We start from the raw sequence: 18896 nt of genomic DNA, 5'->3' as shown, positions 1-18896 counted from the left end.
GACTGAACAAATGAGTTTTTTCTTTATGGGAAGAAATATTTTGTCTTTTTTGTATTTGTGTCCCTATTGCAGTGCTTGGTACATAGGCCTTTAAGAAATAGCCATTGTATTAAATTGACTTGAATTCAGATCAGTTGTTACCATTTAGCATCCAGTTGATATAGATCTAGAGATTAACTCAGTGAAAAATCAAATGAAAATAAAGTATCTCTTTGGGTCCTTTCCTTGTGTCTGCTTTAGCTAATTATATTTCACCATGATTCCTCTTTGGAAAAGATATAAGAGAGAATAAGTGTTTGTATTATGAATGCTAAAAATATCAAGGTATTTTTGGATACAAGTAAGCTCATTTGTACCTAGAACCATTGGCTTTACTTTAGTGGCAAAATGTTCTTTAATTTTAAGCTTTTAGACAGTAAGGACTGCATCTTGGTAGCATTGGCTATAGTGCATTGCCAACACCATGTGCTTATTAAATGGAAATGATGATGGACATGCTGGGCCCATGGAGGCTTATTTTCATTTTGCCAATTTAGATTTTTTATTTTTAGGTCAAGATCCAGACTCTTTTTGAGAAGCAAAAAAAGTGTCTGCAATAGACATAACTAAATTCACAAGATTTTGCAACCACATGTTACCCCATCAGCTTATATATAGTTGAGAGGTTCCATGAGCAGTGCTCTCCAGAAGACAAACTACATATGTAATCACTGTGACAGGGCCCATGGGTTGCACATCCATCACCTACATCATCTTCTATTCAAAGAAGCAACATTCAAAGAATAAAAGTAATATTGTCAGGGGAGCAATGTCTTCAATTATGAAGAGTAATTATGAAGGAAATGGAAAAAGATGAAAAAGACTGGAGGCATTTTCTCCCAGTCACATTCCTCACTTGGCCAAGGCTTGACAATGGGATGGGAGCAAAAGAAATGGATGAATTGAAGACTCTGCTATGTCTCCTGCTATGTTCCTCATGTCTCCATGAAAGCTAATATCTCAGTTTAGCTTTGTCTTGGACACCAACGTAGGAGTCAGTTATTTTATCAGAGAATATCAACTTGTTCTATTTGGCTTCATTACGAAGAATACTCCCAGTGGATCATAACCCTATGTGAAGACCCACAGTGCTCTATGGTGGATGCTGTCCCCCTAAGGCCACTAATGAGGATGCTTTGAATTCTGATCCAGTGATTGAAACCCATGACTCTGGGGCACAACTGATACAGTGGCTAGGAATATGATAGTCAGTTAGTCTGTTCCAGACATAACTGCCACAACACAACTCTACCTGGGTTTATTCTTCCTAGAGAGGAAATACCAGCGAAGGAGAAGTCAGAGATGCTGAGATAACATGCAGACTTTTAGCACATTCTTAAAGTGCCTGCTCAGAGTTGCTCCTCTGGCAGATACTTGTCTGCTAGCCTGGGTATAAATGTGGGTTCATGCAGCCACATGATTGTACTGCCCTTACAAGGCCAGCTGATCAGCAGTGCTCCCCTTCCAGGCCTCTAGCTTACCAATGGGTGAACATCCATTGTGATGAACTAACAAGTGAAATGATAACACGAAGAGCCTTTCGTTGACTGACTTGATTAGCAGTTTTCCATTTCCATTTCAAACCCTTTAGAAGGCCAGCATATGAGTCTTCTCTTTACCCTGGGAATAGATGATATTATTGTTCTCATTTTACAATTGAAGAAACTGAGGCACACAGAGAGACAAATTGGCCAGGGCACACAACTAGCAAATGTCTGAGGTCGAATTTGAACTAAGGTCTTCCTGACCAAGAGTCTTCTTATAGATAAATTTTAAAAACTAATACTTTAAAAGTGAATAGTTCAATTATATTATTTTAGCTCTTTTACTTTTAAATCACAGTTTTAGATTTTTGCACAGGAAAATCAGAGCATGCTGGAGTTTATGATTAAATCCTCATTTAGAATTGTGGAAATTTATTTTGATTTGGGGACCCTACCTTTGGGCTGAGATTGGAAAGCCTTAGGCCCTCAGGGTCTCTTCTGTGTGGGAGGGGCTGGCGCCCCTCCCCCTCTGCTTCAGCTGAGACAAAAAGCCCTGTGGTGGGCTGTACAAGACCCCAGGTCAGACAACTGGGGGGAAAAAGCCCCCAGCGCCCTCCGACCTGAGTGGAGCTATCTGAAAGATCCTGGATAGCCTGTGCTGAGGCACGGGATGCTGGAGCATCCCCCCAGCCCCAGCGCAGCCCTGACTGGTGGATTAACTTGGTGTGTGGGCGCAAAAAGCCCCAAGATTTGAGTGGAGATAAAAAAGGTATATATAGACCTGGGAGTTAGACAGCAAGGGGTTCAGTTGGACAAGGACAGACCAGAGAGGCTGAGAAGAGGTTCGGACAAGGAGACGGGGTGGGGGGGGGTGGGGAGTGGGACGAGATGAACAGTAACATAGGACTAGGAGAAAGGAGGAAAGGCCTGCGGACAAGATTAGAGGGGCGGCAAAGGCGGCAGAGGGCAGACTGACGGAGCAGACAGACGGAAGGTCGGTGAGAGAGAAACACAGGGGTTCAGCAGTGGCAGTAAAGAGAGAAAAGTTAGAAGCAGGGGGATTTACAAAGTGAAGGGGGCTTGGAGTTAGAATAAAGTGTAACGTGCCCTGAGGCCAGAGGCGGCTAAGGCCCTTATTGTATTCAAAAAGTTTGAAGTGTAGCAGGTGGGAAAGAGACAGTGGAAAGAGCCTGCAATGCAGTCAGGTTGTACATTGTATTTCCCTGTATTCTTAATTTTAAATAGTATCTCATAAATAAATTCTGCTTTGATTATTTAGTAAGAGACTTCTTAATATTTTGCTTATCAATTTGGGAGTGGAGCAGTGTGGTGGAACTTTATAAATGGCCCACATTAAATTAATAGCAGTCAAAAATCCCCAGATTAGTCCTCCATAGAACAGTCCCCCCCCCCCCCAAATTAAACTAGTCATCAAAATTATTCTTACATTTGAATGGTGACCGCGGCAGGACTTACGGCCCAATTACAATTTTCCAAAACCGATAATTTTTCATATACTTATAATTTTCGATAAATCCAATTATATAATTTTTTGGATTAGATATAGTTATTAATAGTTAATTTTTTTTACAGAATTGTAGAATTCTCTAGATTTGAGATTTTGAGCAAATTATTTAACTTGTTCGACCTTTACTTTCCTAATCTATAAAGTGGGAACAATGATACTTTTAAGACAGGGTAGTTGTCAAGCTCCCTCCCGCAATTCCATCTCTTTTTTTTTTTTTGTGGGGCAATTTTGTTCCTCCCCCCCCCCATCTCTTTCTAACACTTGGTTTTACCTTCTTATCATTTCTCAGGAATATCCTCTTCTTTACTCTGACACTGCTACTAGCTTGGCATAAACCCCATGTCTGGCCCACTACAATAGCTTCCTGACTGATTGGCTTGCCTTAAGTCTCTCCCCACTCCATTCCATCCAAGCTGCCAAAGCAATCTTCTTGAAGTACAAATCTGATTGTGGTGTTTCCCTACTCATTATATTCAATTGGTTCCCTATCTCCTCCAGGATCAAATATTTAATCCTCTGGCAATCAATGTCCTTCATCTATTCTTTTCAGTCTCCTGACACTTTCAATCCAATGACAATGGCTTTCTTGCTGTTTCTTGTACAAGAAACTCCTATTTCCAATTCTGGACATCTTGACCAGTGTTCTCCGATGCCAGACATGATCTCCTTTATCTCTGCCTTCTGGTTCCTTCAAGTCCCAATTAAAATCCCACCTTCTACAGGAAACTTTTCCCAAATCCTTCTTCTTTTTCTTTTTTTTTTTTTTTTTTTTAGTGAGGCAATGGGAGTTAAGTGACTTGCCCAGGGTCACACAGCTAGTAAGTGTTAAGTGTCTGAGGCCGGATTTGAACTCAGGTCCTCTTGAATCCAGGGCTGGTGCTCTATCCACTGCGCCACCTAGTTGCCCCTCCCAAATCTTTCTTAATTTTAGTACCTTCCTTCTGTTGATCATTTCCAATTTATGATGTCTATAACTGGTTTGTATGTCCTTGTTTGCATGTTGTCTCCTGCATTAGAATGTAAGCTTCTTGTTTTTTGTTTTTTTGTTTGTTTTTGTTTGTTTGGTTTTTTTGTGGGGCAATGAGGGTTAAGTGACTTGCCCAGGGTCACACAGCTAGTAAGTGTCAAGTGTCTGAGGCCGGATTTGAACTCAGGTCCTCCTGAATCCAGGGCTGGTGCTTTATCCACTGCGTCACCTAGCTGCCTCCCAGAATGTAACCTTCTTGAGAGTAGGGACTGTTGATTGCTTTGTGTCCCCAGTGTTGAGCTCAGCGCCTTGTACATAGTAGGTGCATAATAAATGTTTGACTGACTAGTTGCCTTACATATGAAAAGCACTTTGTAAACATTAAAGTGAAATATCTTACTATTATGATGTATAGTGGGTAAATCCCCATTAAAATGTCAAAATTATGACTTTATTCACAGTTTATTTTTCCATCAAAGCTCTGAAAAAAATCATATCAATTTCTCCAAACCATAAATACCACCTATAGAAAAATAGCTCATTATGGGAAAATACTTTTATTCCAACTTCAGGTTTGACTTACATTAAATAAATGTAATACATATCTCCTTTCATCCTATTAGTAAAAGGCTTCTATCTTTCAGACTTCATTACAACTTTTACATTTCCTGAGTCTGATTTCCAATTCCATGGGTGTACAATCTGTTTTTAGCAGTAGTATTGACATTTTGGGAAGTGATAATAATGTTTTTACACCAGAAAAGGTATAAATAATGATTTTAGGGTATTTCATTGTACTTAAGTAGTTCTTTTAATCTCTCTCTGAATTAGACTTACGGCATATCAAATAGTTGGTCAAATTTTGTTGCTTTTGATGTCTAGAGAAAATTTTAACTTTTTAGATTATTTAGCTTTAAACCAACCAACCCATTAAATCTGAGAATATATATAGATACATATTGCATTACTTTTACAAAAAGCCAGCTATCATATAGAATTGCTACATTTTTCTGGAACGTTGTACTTAGGAAGTAGAGATTTTGATTTAGATCTCTTTGAGGTCAGGACTGCTCATTTTTGCTTTTATGGCCTCACAACCTAGCACAGTGCCTTGCACAAAGTATGGGTTAAATGCTTGTTGAATGAATGGGTCTGTATTTTTAGGTGAAATTATGTATTCTAGTAAATAATGTGAATTATATGATTTCAGTTCAGCTATCTTTATCTCCAACATGTTTCCTTACTTATACGATGGAACTTAAACAATGCTTAATTAAAACATAGTCCAAAGGAAAATGAATACATGGCCTTCTTAGTATAAATTTAAATCTACTCAGATTTTAGGGTCTAATGTTTGATATTAGCTTATTATTGAGTGAAAGATGCTAATGTCTTAAATGGATAGTCTTAGAACCTATTTTTTCTTCTGTTTTTCCTTTAGTGTGATCGTTGTTTGGCCCTTTATAATGATAAGCCCTTTCATCAAGGGGACCATGTTCATGCTTTTAATTGCAAACCCTGTCAATGCAACAACCATTCAAGAAGTTGCCACTATGATGTGACAATGGACCCTTTTCCTGATGAATACCACCGAGGTGGGGGAGGAGTTTGTGAGAACTGTCAACATAATACTACAGGTAACTAGTAATTTGAATTGGATCATTTCATCTATGTATTTATATTAGATACATAACAATAGGGATAATTTTCAAATTACTTTCTGTTATTTCACATGGAAAAATAATGCCCACATGGTCTGTTTTGAACTACCTCCCTAAAGCAGACTGAACACAGACTGAGAAAACAAAGCTACTGCTTAGCTCCTTTGCTTCACTGGATAAATACAAGATAGAACATCCTACTGGTCCCTAAGTGAATATTTAGTTCTGGAAACTTTCATCCTGAACTGTCATATGTGGTGGACATTATATTGTGACATTTAAAACTAAATGTGTGGTCACCTTACTACTGTCCCAAGTGTAGGGAAAATTAGCCAGGGTTTACTTATAAATTAGAAGCTTTAGCAGCAGTTTGGGGCATTAAACATTTATTAAAGCATACCAGGTATTAGTAAAAAGAGAACACCTGGGTCAGAAAGATAGGAAAACCTAGCTAGGATCTACAGGAGATAGAAGAGAAAAAGAGCTGCCTTCACCTTTGAGTCTCAGGCCAAAAAGAGGAAGTTCCTGTACCTTTCAGAGTGGAAGCTACCTGCAGGTCTGGAAGAGAGGTGGTGCCTACACACTGCTCCAAGCTAATTGGCTGGTAGCATTCAAGTCCATTGATTCACTGGACTTGAGGGTGGTCCCATGTTGAGGTCAAAGTCTCTGAGAACACACCCTTTTCAGAGTTAGACAGGGGGGCAGCTAGGTGGTGCTGTGCACCAGTCCTGGATTCAGGAGGACCTGAATTCAATTGTGACCTCAGACACTTGACACTAGCTGTGTGACCCTGGGCAAGTCACTTAACCCTCATTGCCCTGCAAAACCCCCAAAACCCCCAAAGAACAAAAAACAAGTTTATATATATTTATATATAGTCAGGCAGGTATGGTTTCAATCAAGTCCACTACTTCAAGCATGTTAATCAGCAAAGTCGGTCAATTCTCAGTCAATACAATCAGTCCAAAGGCCCCAGATGGGGCCTTTGGGTGTTGGCAAAGCCCATTATTTTCTTACAATATAACCCTTTAAGGTTTACAAAGCATTTTACACATATTATCTCATTTGATCCACATTGCACTGTGACATAAGGGTTATTATTATCTTCCTTTTTTTAGATAAAGAAACTGAGGATAAGAAGTTAAGTGACTTGCCCAGGGTCATACAGCTAGTAAGTGACTGAGACAGGGATTAAAGTTAGATCTTCCTGATTTCCAGTTCAGCACTCCATCCAATAATTTACCAACATCATATAGTTCAAACAGCAAATATCACTAAAAACAAATTTGATCATTTTGTTTCTGCTTTCCCTTATGTGTTCTGTTTTTCATGAGGCTATCTTTAAACATTTATTAAAAGCTGGAATTTGGCTGAATAGTAATAAGGGAGGGCATTGTTTCAAAGCTGTTAATTTAGTGCAAAAATTGCCTAAAACTTTGTTTTTTGTCATTGAGAACTTATTTCAAATGTTAATGTTTGTTAAAGAACAGAAGTAGTTGTATTTCTCAAATAATTTGGTAGAATCCAACAATTCAATGTAAGTATGCATCATGCCTGTCCAAGGAGCTAGGCTAGATGATAGGGACATGTGAAAAAATGGCCACCTTTGCCCTTGCAACCTAAGAAATTGTTTAGGAATTCTCTCTCTCGTTTATGAAATCAGAATTTAGCAGGTATCTTTTAATGAAATTGTTACCTAGTGACGACCTAATAATCACACACATATATATAATATTCATATAATATCTATATATAATTTATATGTAATTATATTTATATATACATATACACATATGTGTATATATAGGTACATATGTACTTTTTTGCTCTGGAAATAAGATGTACAGATAACAAGATACTTGAATCCTCCTTAAATATCCTTCAAAGAAATCTAAAAAAAAATATGGGTATCCACAAGTACATTTTTAGTGGCCTCCAAAGGACAAATAAATAATGTCCTACAAATACCTTAAATCTGTGTTGGTTTAAAAATGATTGACTCTGAAGATACTAGATCATTCTAGGAGGCTTGTTATTATAAGTCTTTTCTCAAACAGAAATATTTCTTTTGAGTAAGGCTGCTTACTCATAGTTAGCATTAAAGTTAGTTATGAGTTAGGTGAAATGCCATACTTTATTTTTTAATTTCTAAAATTAAATTAAATTTTTTTTAGGCTTGGCTGTTAGTAATGATAGTGACTTGAATGACCTTTCATAAGTCTTTGAAACTTTCACTTTTTCTTTTTTTGGGGGTTTTCATTTTGTAAAATGGTGACAGTCTCCTACAGGGAAGTGATGAAGTGATGAGTACTAATTAACAACCTGTAAATCAACACAATATCCTTGAATAATAAGACATATCAGAATAGTATAAGAAAACAGCAATTTTTTTCTTTATATTTTATTACAAAACTACAGATTTATCAAAATAATCTTCACTGATGCAGAAAACCATGTACAGTATCTTTCCACTTAAAAAATGATATCTTATGTTAATACCAGTACTCTTTTCACAAAAAGATCCATTTCTGTGGAAAAAAATTACTTCTAGATGTAAGACTTAAGACTATACTTTATGCTAAGTCCCAGAACTTCATATCCCACATACATTTGCATATTTCCTCTAGACTGTATGATCAGTACCCAAAATCAAGAAAAGTTTTAGGTTCAAAACTAACTCTTTCAAAATGTATAGACATTCACAAAGCAGAGCTTTTATAGAAGTGTGGTATTATATAACAGATGGAAGTTTAATGAAGTAAAACACAGTTTGTAACAGGTTCATTGTTTCATATGCTCTGGATCACTAAATTGGCAGGTAGAGATGAAAGGTGCATTAAAATGGACGTCCTGAAAATTATAGAATTCTCTCAAAGGAATAGAGTCTTTAATTTTGAATTATGCAGCTGATATTAATGAATTGGAAGCCATAATGCATAACCTTTCCTTGATGCAGGAAGGAACTGTGAGCTGTGTAAGGATTACCTTTTCCGACAAGTGGGTGCTGATCCATCAGCCATAGATATTTGCAAACCCTGTGATTGTTATGAAGTTGGCACGAAAAATGGCAGCCTCCTTTGTCATCAGGTTAGTCTCTCCAGTACTGAGCATAAGGAATTACTTCATCAGTCAGAAATGGTTTGGAAGAACTTTGTACCAGAGGATAGATACCACATGAATATGCTGGGAGAATTTGGCATTTCAAAGTCTTAATTACTTTAGAAAGTCTCCCAAAACAACCTTTCAGATTATGAAATTTGGGGCTGGTTTATATGTTCCTCATGCATCTCTGCCAGTCTAAAGCAGGGGTTCTTAACCTAGGGCCCACAAGTGTTATAAAATGCAAATCTATTATTGATTGATTTCAGAGGGTCCATGAACTTGGAACTTTGAACATTTTCATAAATATATTTTTCATAATTGGTTTCCTCTGTAATCCTGTGTATTCTTTTTTGTGCATTTAAAAATTATTTTAAAAAGTCAATCACAGGTTTCACCAGACTACCAAAGAGGAGTACCATGGCAAAAAAATGGTTTGAATCCCTAACATAAAAAATGTCAAGAAAACTTTTCTAAAGTGCACTCAATCCATGCATGTGCTCACGATGTCATTCAAGTATATGTATTAGACATAGTTCAAAATGAATACATCTTATACTTGATTCCATGCTATGGTAGATATTGTAGCTTGCATCCAATATATTTTTTTACAGAAGTAGTTCTGAAAAAAAATTAGAAATCATGATGGTATTTATTGTAAACCTGGAGCCCATCTTTTCTTTATTAATATCTGCTGTATGTGCATTATTTTGACCCAATGAAAAGGTGCTAATCCAGAGGTCTAAGTCATGCATTTAGTAATGATATATTCTTGGAACATGAGCTCAATCTATGGTGATATTTTGACAGTTCCTCTTAAGGACTGTTTAGTCCATTCTTCAGGTCAAGTAAATCTGATGCAAATTGCTATGTATTGTTCAGGTAGGATCTTGAAAATGGAGGGTCAGGCTACTTCAATATTTTCTAATAATGGTGTAGTTTAATACAAATAAATATAAAATTCTGAAAATGATAATGAACAATCTTAAATACTAAAGATAGATAACCTGAATCTCTATTAATATCTGTGCCTGTTAATAACTATGTTCCCTGTAAATAGAAACAATTAACCATATATCAGTTATAGAAAATATGAAGGAAACATTTCAGCTCCATTCTGAAGAAAAGAAACTTTTGGCAACAAATTTTGTGTTAATCCTTCTGATAGTTATTTAGCACTACTTTATAAAATATCCTATGTAGATCCAGACATGATTATAGTGACCATAGAGTATTAATAGCAATGCATCCTATGCAGTCCTCAAAAGGAGAAATTGAGAGAAATAATTAGTATTGTCAATTTACAGTGTTCCTGCATTTAAAAACTAAAGAAATTGTAAGGACAAGATAGAGTGTAGCCCTACATATAATGATATAATGGAAAGAGGGCTAATTGTGGAGTCAACAGACTATGATTTAAATACCAACTTTTCCATTTACTGCCTGTAACCTTGGGCAAATCACACTAATCTATTTGGATTAGTTTCCTTATTTGTAAAATGAAGTAATTGAACTAAATGATCTCTATGGTACCTTATTGTTCTAAATCTATGATCTCATGGTTTACACCATTAAAACTTGGACACTTGGGGCAGAATACAAAAGAGCATTCACAATCAATCCAACTTTTAAGTCCGAGCCTGGAATCTACCCCCCCCTTTCTCCCCCAAAAGAGAAATTTAATATTTGTCCACATCAATAAGCTAAACTAATTTAGAGAGAACCATGTCTAACATATGACTAAATTTAAGTATGATGTTTAGTGACACTATTGGTTTTGATTTGGGCACTCTTCCATCTACCCAGAAGCTAAATCTTCCTGTATATATTGTTTCCTGCTGAAAGTTGTTTGTTTTGTTTTTTCTTGTGTCTCTGGCACTTGGCATAGTTTTTGACACATAGTAAGTGCTTAACCCATAAATGCTTTTTTTCTTTCTTTCATTGATTGATTGATTCACCCATTCATTCATATATGACAGAAACTTTGCTCTTAAATGCTGACGAGTCATGATAACTAATGAGATACCAGAGCAAGCAGAGAATGTTTTGTTAGGATTGTAGAACAATAATTTGCCCTGAAGCCCCAGTAGCCATATATTTCAATCTATACCCCCCCCAAATTGTCTTTATGATATCCCTGACAAATAGTTATTCAACCTGAGACAGCTGATTCTACATTTGGACAGCTCTAGTTTAGAAGTTTTTCTTTACATTGAACCAACATCCGCCTATTTGTAACTTCCACCAATTTCATTTAATTCTGCTTTCTGGAGCCAAATGATAATGATGTTTTGTGTCAGACTCTTCATGATCCCATAAACTTATCCATAGTGTTTTCTTGTCAAAGATACTGAAGTGGTTTGGCATTTCCTTCTCCAATATGTCCCTATTTTACAGACAAGGAACTGAGGCAAATAGTGATTAATTAACAAGCCCAGAGTCACACAGGTATTAAATATTTGAGGTTGGATTTGAATGCAGATCTGCCTGATTTCAGGCCCTGCACTATTTCCACTATATCTATGGCTGCCCCATAGTCAAATATAGCAAGTCTAATTCCTTTTTTCAGGTGAGAGTAGAAACTCTCTCAAAGAAAAAAAAAGTCTTTTGGAATCAGAAGACTTTTATTAAAATCTTTCTTCTCACACTAACTGCCTTTGTGACATTGGGCAAGTAATTTAATTTCTCTGGCTCTGTTTTTTCTTTTTTTGGGTTTTTTTTTTGCAGGCAATGGGGGTTAAGTGACTTGCCCAGGGTCACACAGCTAGTAAGTGTCAAGTGTCTGAGGCTGGATTTGAACTCAGGTACTCCTGAATCCAGGGCCAGTGCTTTAACCACTGCGCCATCTAGCTGCCCCTTGGCTCTGTTTTTTCATCTGACAAATGAGGGGGTTGGGCAACACAACCTCTGAGGTTTTCTTAAGTCCCTTCCTTTTCTATAGCCATGATTTCTGTGATTCTTCAAATACTGGAAGAGAATTATCATGTCATACACCTTTCCCAAGTCTTTTCTTTTCCAGGCTAAGCGCCCTTAGTTCTGTTTTTATATGGCATGAACTTGAACCTTTAACAATGTATTATATCATAAAAATGATCTCACAGAGCTTAAGTGACATGGCCAAGGTCATAGGTAGGAAGTGGTAGACCCAGGATTTGAACAAAGAGTCTCTGACTCAAGGTTTCAAACTTTTTGTGCAAGAAGAGTCTGTTTGACCAGGATTCCTATCATGTATAAAAGGGTGGGTTAAATGACTTTTGAGGCCCCTTCTGATTCAGTCTTTGATTCTGTTTATTTTACTTTTTTCAGTAACCAGAGATAACAAAAATAATAGAATTTATAGGACTTTTTGGTTATTATTTCTATTATTATCTACAAAATAATACTTAAATAGAAAAGTGATCTAATCATTGTTGGTACCCTCTTCAATTCTAAAGGCTTTCTTTCTTTCTCTTGTTTATGAAAGAATTTTATTATTTTCCAGTTTCATGTAGAGATAGTTTTCAGCATTTGTTTTTATAAGATTTCTAGTTTCAAATTTTTCTCCCTCCCTCCCTTCCCTCCCCCTCTCCCAGACAGCAAGCAATTTTATATAGGTTATATATGTATAATTACATTAAACATATTTCTGCATTAGTCATGCTGTGAAAGAAGAATCAGAGCAAAAAATAACTTCAAAAAAGAAAAACAACAGCACCAAAAACACAAGAAATAGTATGGTTCAATCTGTACAGTTCTTTTTTTTCTGGATTTGGAGAGCCTTTTCCATCATGAGTCCTTTGGAACTCTCTTGTACCGTTGTATTGCTGAGAAGAATCAAATCTATCACAGTTGATCAACACATAATGTTGATGATACTGTATACAATGTTCTCTTGGTTCTCCTGATTCTGCTCATTTTCCTCAGCATCAGTTCATACAGGTCCTTCCAGGTTTCTCTGAAATCTGCCTGCTCATTGTTTCTTACAGTACAATAGTATTCCATTAAATTCATATACCACAACTTGTTCAGCCATTCCTCAATTGATGGACAACCCCTCAATTTCCAATTCCTTGCCACCACAAAAAGAGCAGCTATAAATATTTTTGTACATGTGGGTTTTTTCTCTTTTTTATGATTTCTAGTAGTGGTATTGCTAGGTCAAAGGGTATGCATAGCTTTATATTCCTTTGGGCATAATTCCAAATTGCTCTCCAAAATGGTTGGATCAGTTCACAGCTCCACCAACAATGCATTAGGGTTCCAATTTTTCCACAGCTTCTCCAACATTTATTATTTTCCTTTTTTTCAAAAATCATATTAGCCAATCTGATAGGTGTCAGGTCGTACCTCAGAGTTGTTTTAATTTGCATTTCTCTAATCAATAGTGATTTAGAGCACTTTTTCATATGGCAAGAGATAGCTTTGATTTTTTCATCAGAAAATTGCCCTTTCATATCCTTTGACCATTTCTCAATTGGGGAATGACTTAGATTCTTATAAATTTGATTTAGTTCCTGATATATTTTAGAAATGAGGCCTTTGTCAGAAGTACTGGCTATAAAAATTGTTTCCCAGCTTTCTGCCTCCCTTCTAATTTTGGATGCATTGCTTCCGTTTGGACAAAACCTTTTAAATTTAATGTAATCAAAATAATCCATTTTGCATTTCATAATATTCTCTCTCTCTTGTTTGGTCATAAACTGTTCTCCTTTCCAAAGATCTGAGAGGTAGACTATTCCTTCTTCTCCTAATTTACCTGTGGTATCACCTGTTATGTCTAAATCATGTACCCATTTTGACCTTATTTTAGTATAAGGTATAAGATGTTGGTCTATGCCTAATTTCTGCCATACTCTCTTCCAATTTTCCCAGCAGTTTTTGTCAAATACTGAGTTCCTATCCCAGAAACTGGATTTGGGTTTATCAAACAGTACATTACTAAAGTATTTTACTACTGTGTCTCCTGTGCCTAAACTATTTCATTGATCCTCCACTCTATTTCTTAGCCAGTACCAAATAGTTTTGATGACTGCAGCTTTATAGTAAAGCTTCAGATTTGGTACAGCTAGCCCACCTTCCTGTGCATTTTTTTCACTAGTTCCTTTGATATTCTTGACCTTTTGTTTTTCCAGATGAAATTTTAAATTATTCTTTTCTAGCTCTATAAAATAATTTTTAGGTAGTCTGATTGGTATGGCACTGTTAATTAAGTAAATTAATTTAGGTAGAATTGTCATTTTTATTATATTAGCTCAGCCTATCCATGAGCAAATGATATTTTTCCAATTATTTAGATCTGATTTGATTTGTGTGAAAAGCATTTTGTAATTGTATTCATAGAGTTCCTGGATTTGACTTGGCAAGTATTTTATATTGTCAACTGTTACTTTAAATGGAATTTCCCTTTCTATCTCTTACTGCTGAACTTTATTGGTCATGTATAGAAATGCTGATGATTTATGTGGATTTATTTTATATCCTGCAACTTTGCTAAAATTGTTAATTGTTTCAAGTAATTTTTTAGTTGATTCTTTAGGATTTTCTAAGTATACCATCATATCATCTGCAAAGAGTGATAGTTTTGTTTCCTCCTTGCCTATTCTAATTCCTTTAATTCCTTTTTCTTCTATTATTGCTAAAGCTAACATTTCTAGTACAATATTAAATAATAGACATCCCTGTTTCACCCCTGATCTTATTGGGAAGGTCTCTAACTTATCTCCATTACATATAATGCTTGCTTATGGTTTTAGGTAGATACTGCTTATTATTTTAAGGAAAGCTCCACCTTTTCCCAAGATCTCCAATTTTTTTTTTATTAGGAATGGGTGCTGTATTTTGTCAAAAGCTTTCTCTGCATCTATTGAGATAATCATATGATTTTGGTTAGTTTTCTTATTGATGTGATTGATTATGTTAATAGTTTTCCTAATGCTGAACCAGCCCTGCATTCCTCGTGTAAATTCCACCTGGTCATAGTATATTATCCTGGTGATCACTTGCTGTAATCTCCTTGCTAATATCTTATTAAGGTTTTTGCATCAATATTCATTAGGGGAATTGGTCTATAATTTTCTTTCTTTGTTTTGACTCTGCCTGGTTTTGTTATTAACACCATATCTGTGTCATAAAAGGAATTTTGTAGCACTCCTTTTTCACCTATTTTCCCAAATAATTTGTATAGTATTGGAATTAATTGTTCTTTAAATGTTTGGTAGAATTCACTTGTAAACCCATCTGGCCCTGGAGATTTTTTCTTAGGGAGTTCATTAATGGCTTGTTCAATTTCTTTTTCTAATATGGGCTTATTTAAGGATTTTATTTCCTCTTCAGTTAACCTGGGCAATTTGTATTTTTGTAAATATTTATCCATTTCATTTAGATTGTCAAATTTATTGGCATACAGTTGGGCAAAATAGTTCCTAATTATTGCTTTTACTTCCATTCCATTGGTGGTGAAATCATCCCTTTTATTTTTGACATTTAATTTTGAAATGTAATATGGTTTTCTTCTTTATTTTTTAAATCAAATTAACCAATGGGTTTATCAGTTTTATTGTTTTTTTCATAAAACCAGGTCTTAGTTTTATTGATTGGTTCTATAGTTTTATTTCTTTCAATTTTATTAATTTCTCCTTTAATTTTCAGGATTTCTAATTTAGTATTTAGTTGGGGATTTTTAATTTGTTCTTTTTCTAGCTTTTTAAGTTTCATGCCCAATTCAATGATCTTTTCTTTCTTTTTTTATTGATGTAAGCATTTAGAGACATAAAATTTCCCCTAAGCACTGCTTTGGCTGCATCCCATAGATTTTGGTATGTTGTCTCATTATTGTCATTCTCTTGAATGAAGTTATTGATTGTTTCCATGATTTGTTGTTTGACTCCCTCATTCTTTAGGATGAGATTATTTAGTTTCCAATTAATTTTCATCCTACCTTTCCATGGCTCTTTATTATATGTAATTTTTATTGCTTCATGATCTGAGAAGGATGCATTTACTATTTCTATGTTTCTACATTTGACTCTGAGTTTTTTGTGCCCTAATAATTCAATTTTTGAATATGTGTCACATACCGCTGAGAAAAAAGGTATATTCCTTTTCTTCCCATTCCATTTTCTCCAGACATCTATCTTATCTAACTTTTCTAACATTCTATTCACCTCTTTAACTTCTTTCTTATTTATTTTGTGGCCAGATGTATCTAATTCTGAGAGGTGAAGATTCAGGTCCCCCACTAGTATCATTTTGCTATTTCCTCTTGTAACTCATTTAACTTCTCCTCTAAGAATTTGGATGCCATACCACTTGCTGCATACATGTTTAGTATTGTTATTACTTCATTATCTATAGTACCTTTCAGCAAGATGTAGTTTCCTTCTTTATCTCTTTTAATTAGATATATTTTTGCCTTTGCTTTGTCTGAGATAAGGACTGCTACCCCTGCTTTTTTTTTTTTTTTTTTTTTTTTTTTAGTGAGGCAATTGGGGTTAAGTGACTTGCCCAGGGTCACACAGCTAATAAGTGTTAAGTGTCTGAGGCCAGATTTGAAATCAGGTACTCCTGACTCCAGGGCCGGTGCTCTATCCACTGTACCACCTAGCTACCCCTACCCCTGCTTTTTTGACTTTAGCTGAAGCATAATATATTCTGCGCCAACCTTTAACTTTATCCTCTGTGTATCTCTCTGCTTCAAATGTGTTTCTTGTAAAAATAGGATTCTGGTTTTTAATCCACTCTGCAATTTGCTTCCGTTTTATGGCAGAGTTCATCCCATTCACATTCACAGTTATTATTACTGTCTATTTCCTTTCATTCTATTTACCCCCTTTGTACTTTCCCTCTCTTCTTGATTTTTTTTTTTTTTGCGGGGCAATGGGGGTTAAGTGACTTGCCCAGGGTCACACAGCTAGTAAGTGTTAAGTGTCTGAGGCCGGATTTGAACTCAGGTACTCCTGAATCCAGGGCCGGTGCTTTAACCACTGGGCCATCTAGCTTCCCCCTTTCCCTCTCTTCTTTAACCCTATTCCTCCTCACCAACATTTCGCTTCTTACCCCTGCCTCACCTAATCTACCCTCCCTTTTACCAGTCCCCCTCTCTTTTTCTTTACTCTTTTCTCCCCTTCTTATGACCTCCCTTCTATCAGTGTTCCCCTTTCCCCTTACCCTTTTACTTACCTAAAGAATGAGCTAAATTTCTCTACCCAAATGAACATATATGTTATTCCCTCTTTGAACCAAATCTGATGAGATTAAGGTTGAAACAATGCTCACCCCTCCCTTCTTTCCCTCCATTTTAATAGGATTTTTGCACCTCTTCATATGATATAATTAAACCCATTCCATCTCCCCTTTACTCTTCTCTCCATAACTACTTTTTCACCTCTTAATTTTCTTTATATCATCACATCAAAGACAATTTATATATATACCCTCTTCGTATACTCCTTCTGTCTGTCCAAATAGAGATACAGTTCTCAAGAGTTATAAGTAATATGTTTCCATGTAGGAATGTAAACAGTTTAACCATATTGAATAATTTTTCCCCTCTGTTTACCTTTTTAAACTTCTCTTGAGTCTTGTATGTTAAGATCGAATTTTCTATTCAGTTCTGTTCTTTTCATCAGGAAACCTTGAACATCCCTTATTTCATTGAATGTCCATCTTTTCCCCAGAAAGAGAATGCTCAGTTTTGCTGGGTAGTTCATCCTTGGTCACAATCCAAGCTCCTTTGACTTCCAGGATATCCTATTCCATGCCCTGTGGTCCTTTAATGTTGAAGCTTCCAGGCCCTGTGAAATCCTGACTGCTTTAATTTAAATTAGTTAATTTAACTATTAAATTAAATTAATTAATTTAAATTATTTCTTTCTGGCTGCTTGGAGTATTTTCTCTTTCACCTGATAATTCTGGAATTTGGCTACAATATTCCTTGGAGTTTTCTTTTTTGGGGTCTCCTTTAGGAGATTGGTGGATTCTTTCAATGATGATTTTATCCTCTAATTCTACAATATCAGGGCAGTTCTCCTTGATAATTTCCTGGAATATGGTGTCTAGACTCTTTTTCTGATCATGGCTTTCAGGTAGTTCAATAATTCTCAAATTGTCTCTCCTGGATTTATTTTCCAGGTCAGTTGTCTTTCCAATGAGGTATTTCACATTTTCTTCTATTTTTTAATTCTTTTGATTCTGTTTGACTGATTCCTGGTGTTTCATGGAGTCATTAGATTCCATCTGTCCAATTTGAATTTTTAAGGCATTGTTTTCTTCACTTCCTTTTTCATTTGGCCAAATGAATTTTTTAAGGAATGTGCTTCCTTTTCCATGTTGCTGATTCTTTTTTCATAATTTTCTTGTGTTGCTTTCATTTCTCCCCCCTTTTTTTCTTTTACCTCTCTCAATTGATTTTTTTTTTTTTGCGGGGCAATTGGGGTTAAGTGACTTGCCTAGGGTCACACAGCTAGTAAGTGTTAAGTGTCTGAGGCCAGATTTGAATTCAGGTACTCCTGAATCCAGGGCCAGTGCTCTACCCACTGCGCCATCTAGCTGCCCCCTCAATTGATTTTTAAAATCCTTTTTGAGCTCTTCTAAGAAGGCTTTTTGGTCTCGAGATCAAGTCATTTTCCCTCTTGAGGCTTCACATATAGGTGATTTGTGAGTATTCTCCTCATCTGAGTTTCTCTTTGCTCTTCCCTATCCATACAGAACCTCTCAATGGTAAGATCCCTCTTCTGTTTCTTACTCATTTTGCAGCTTATTTTTTTAAAGTTGAGGTCTGCTCCTGGGGCTCAAGGGTGACTGTTTCAAACTTCTTATGCTGGGGGAGGGGGGCAGGAGCTTTGTCACTGGCTTTCTACTCTGAGGCCTCTATGGATTGTGGATTTCTCACCCTTCTGTGCTTGCTCCTGGTGCACTGGGATGGCCAGACCTGGTTGTGCCTGTCCTGTGGCTCGCCCTCCAGCTGGCAGCCTGCCCTCTCAGTTGGTGCCGGTGGATTTCACAACTGGCCTGCTGCACCACCAGCTTACTGAACCAGATTCAAAGGGGCTCAGTTGCTCTACTGTGGCCAAGAGCTTCCTGCTGAGTTGCCCAGACCCCCTCCATGCAGCGCTGTGCTTTGAGCTGAACTGCACTCCTCT

The 18896-nt window shown here is 36.3% G+C and overlaps 1 protein-coding gene across 1 annotated transcript in view; it reads left to right on the top strand.

Annotated features, from left to right (window-relative positions):
* The window catches only part of USH2A (usherin), a 1082898-nt gene that overhangs the window by 113215 nt on the left and 950787 nt on the right, over positions 1–18896 (top strand). Inside the window, exons 9-10 of the mRNA XM_044004202.1 lie at positions 5460–5655; positions 8636–8766. Of these exons, the coding sequence (XP_043860137.1) occupies positions 5460–5655; positions 8636–8766 (327 nt within the window). The remainder of the gene's footprint in view (positions 1–5459; positions 5656–8635; positions 8767–18896) is intronic.

The sequence above is a fragment of the Dromiciops gliroides genome, chromosome 4, assembly GCF_019393635.1.
Source record: "Dromiciops gliroides isolate mDroGli1 chromosome 4, mDroGli1.pri, whole genome shotgun sequence".
NCBI classification, from domain to species: Eukaryota; Metazoa; Chordata; class Mammalia; order Microbiotheria; family Microbiotheriidae; genus Dromiciops; species Dromiciops gliroides.
The sequence above is the reverse complement of the archived record's forward strand: the minus strand, read 5'-3'. Positions and strand labels throughout refer to the sequence as shown.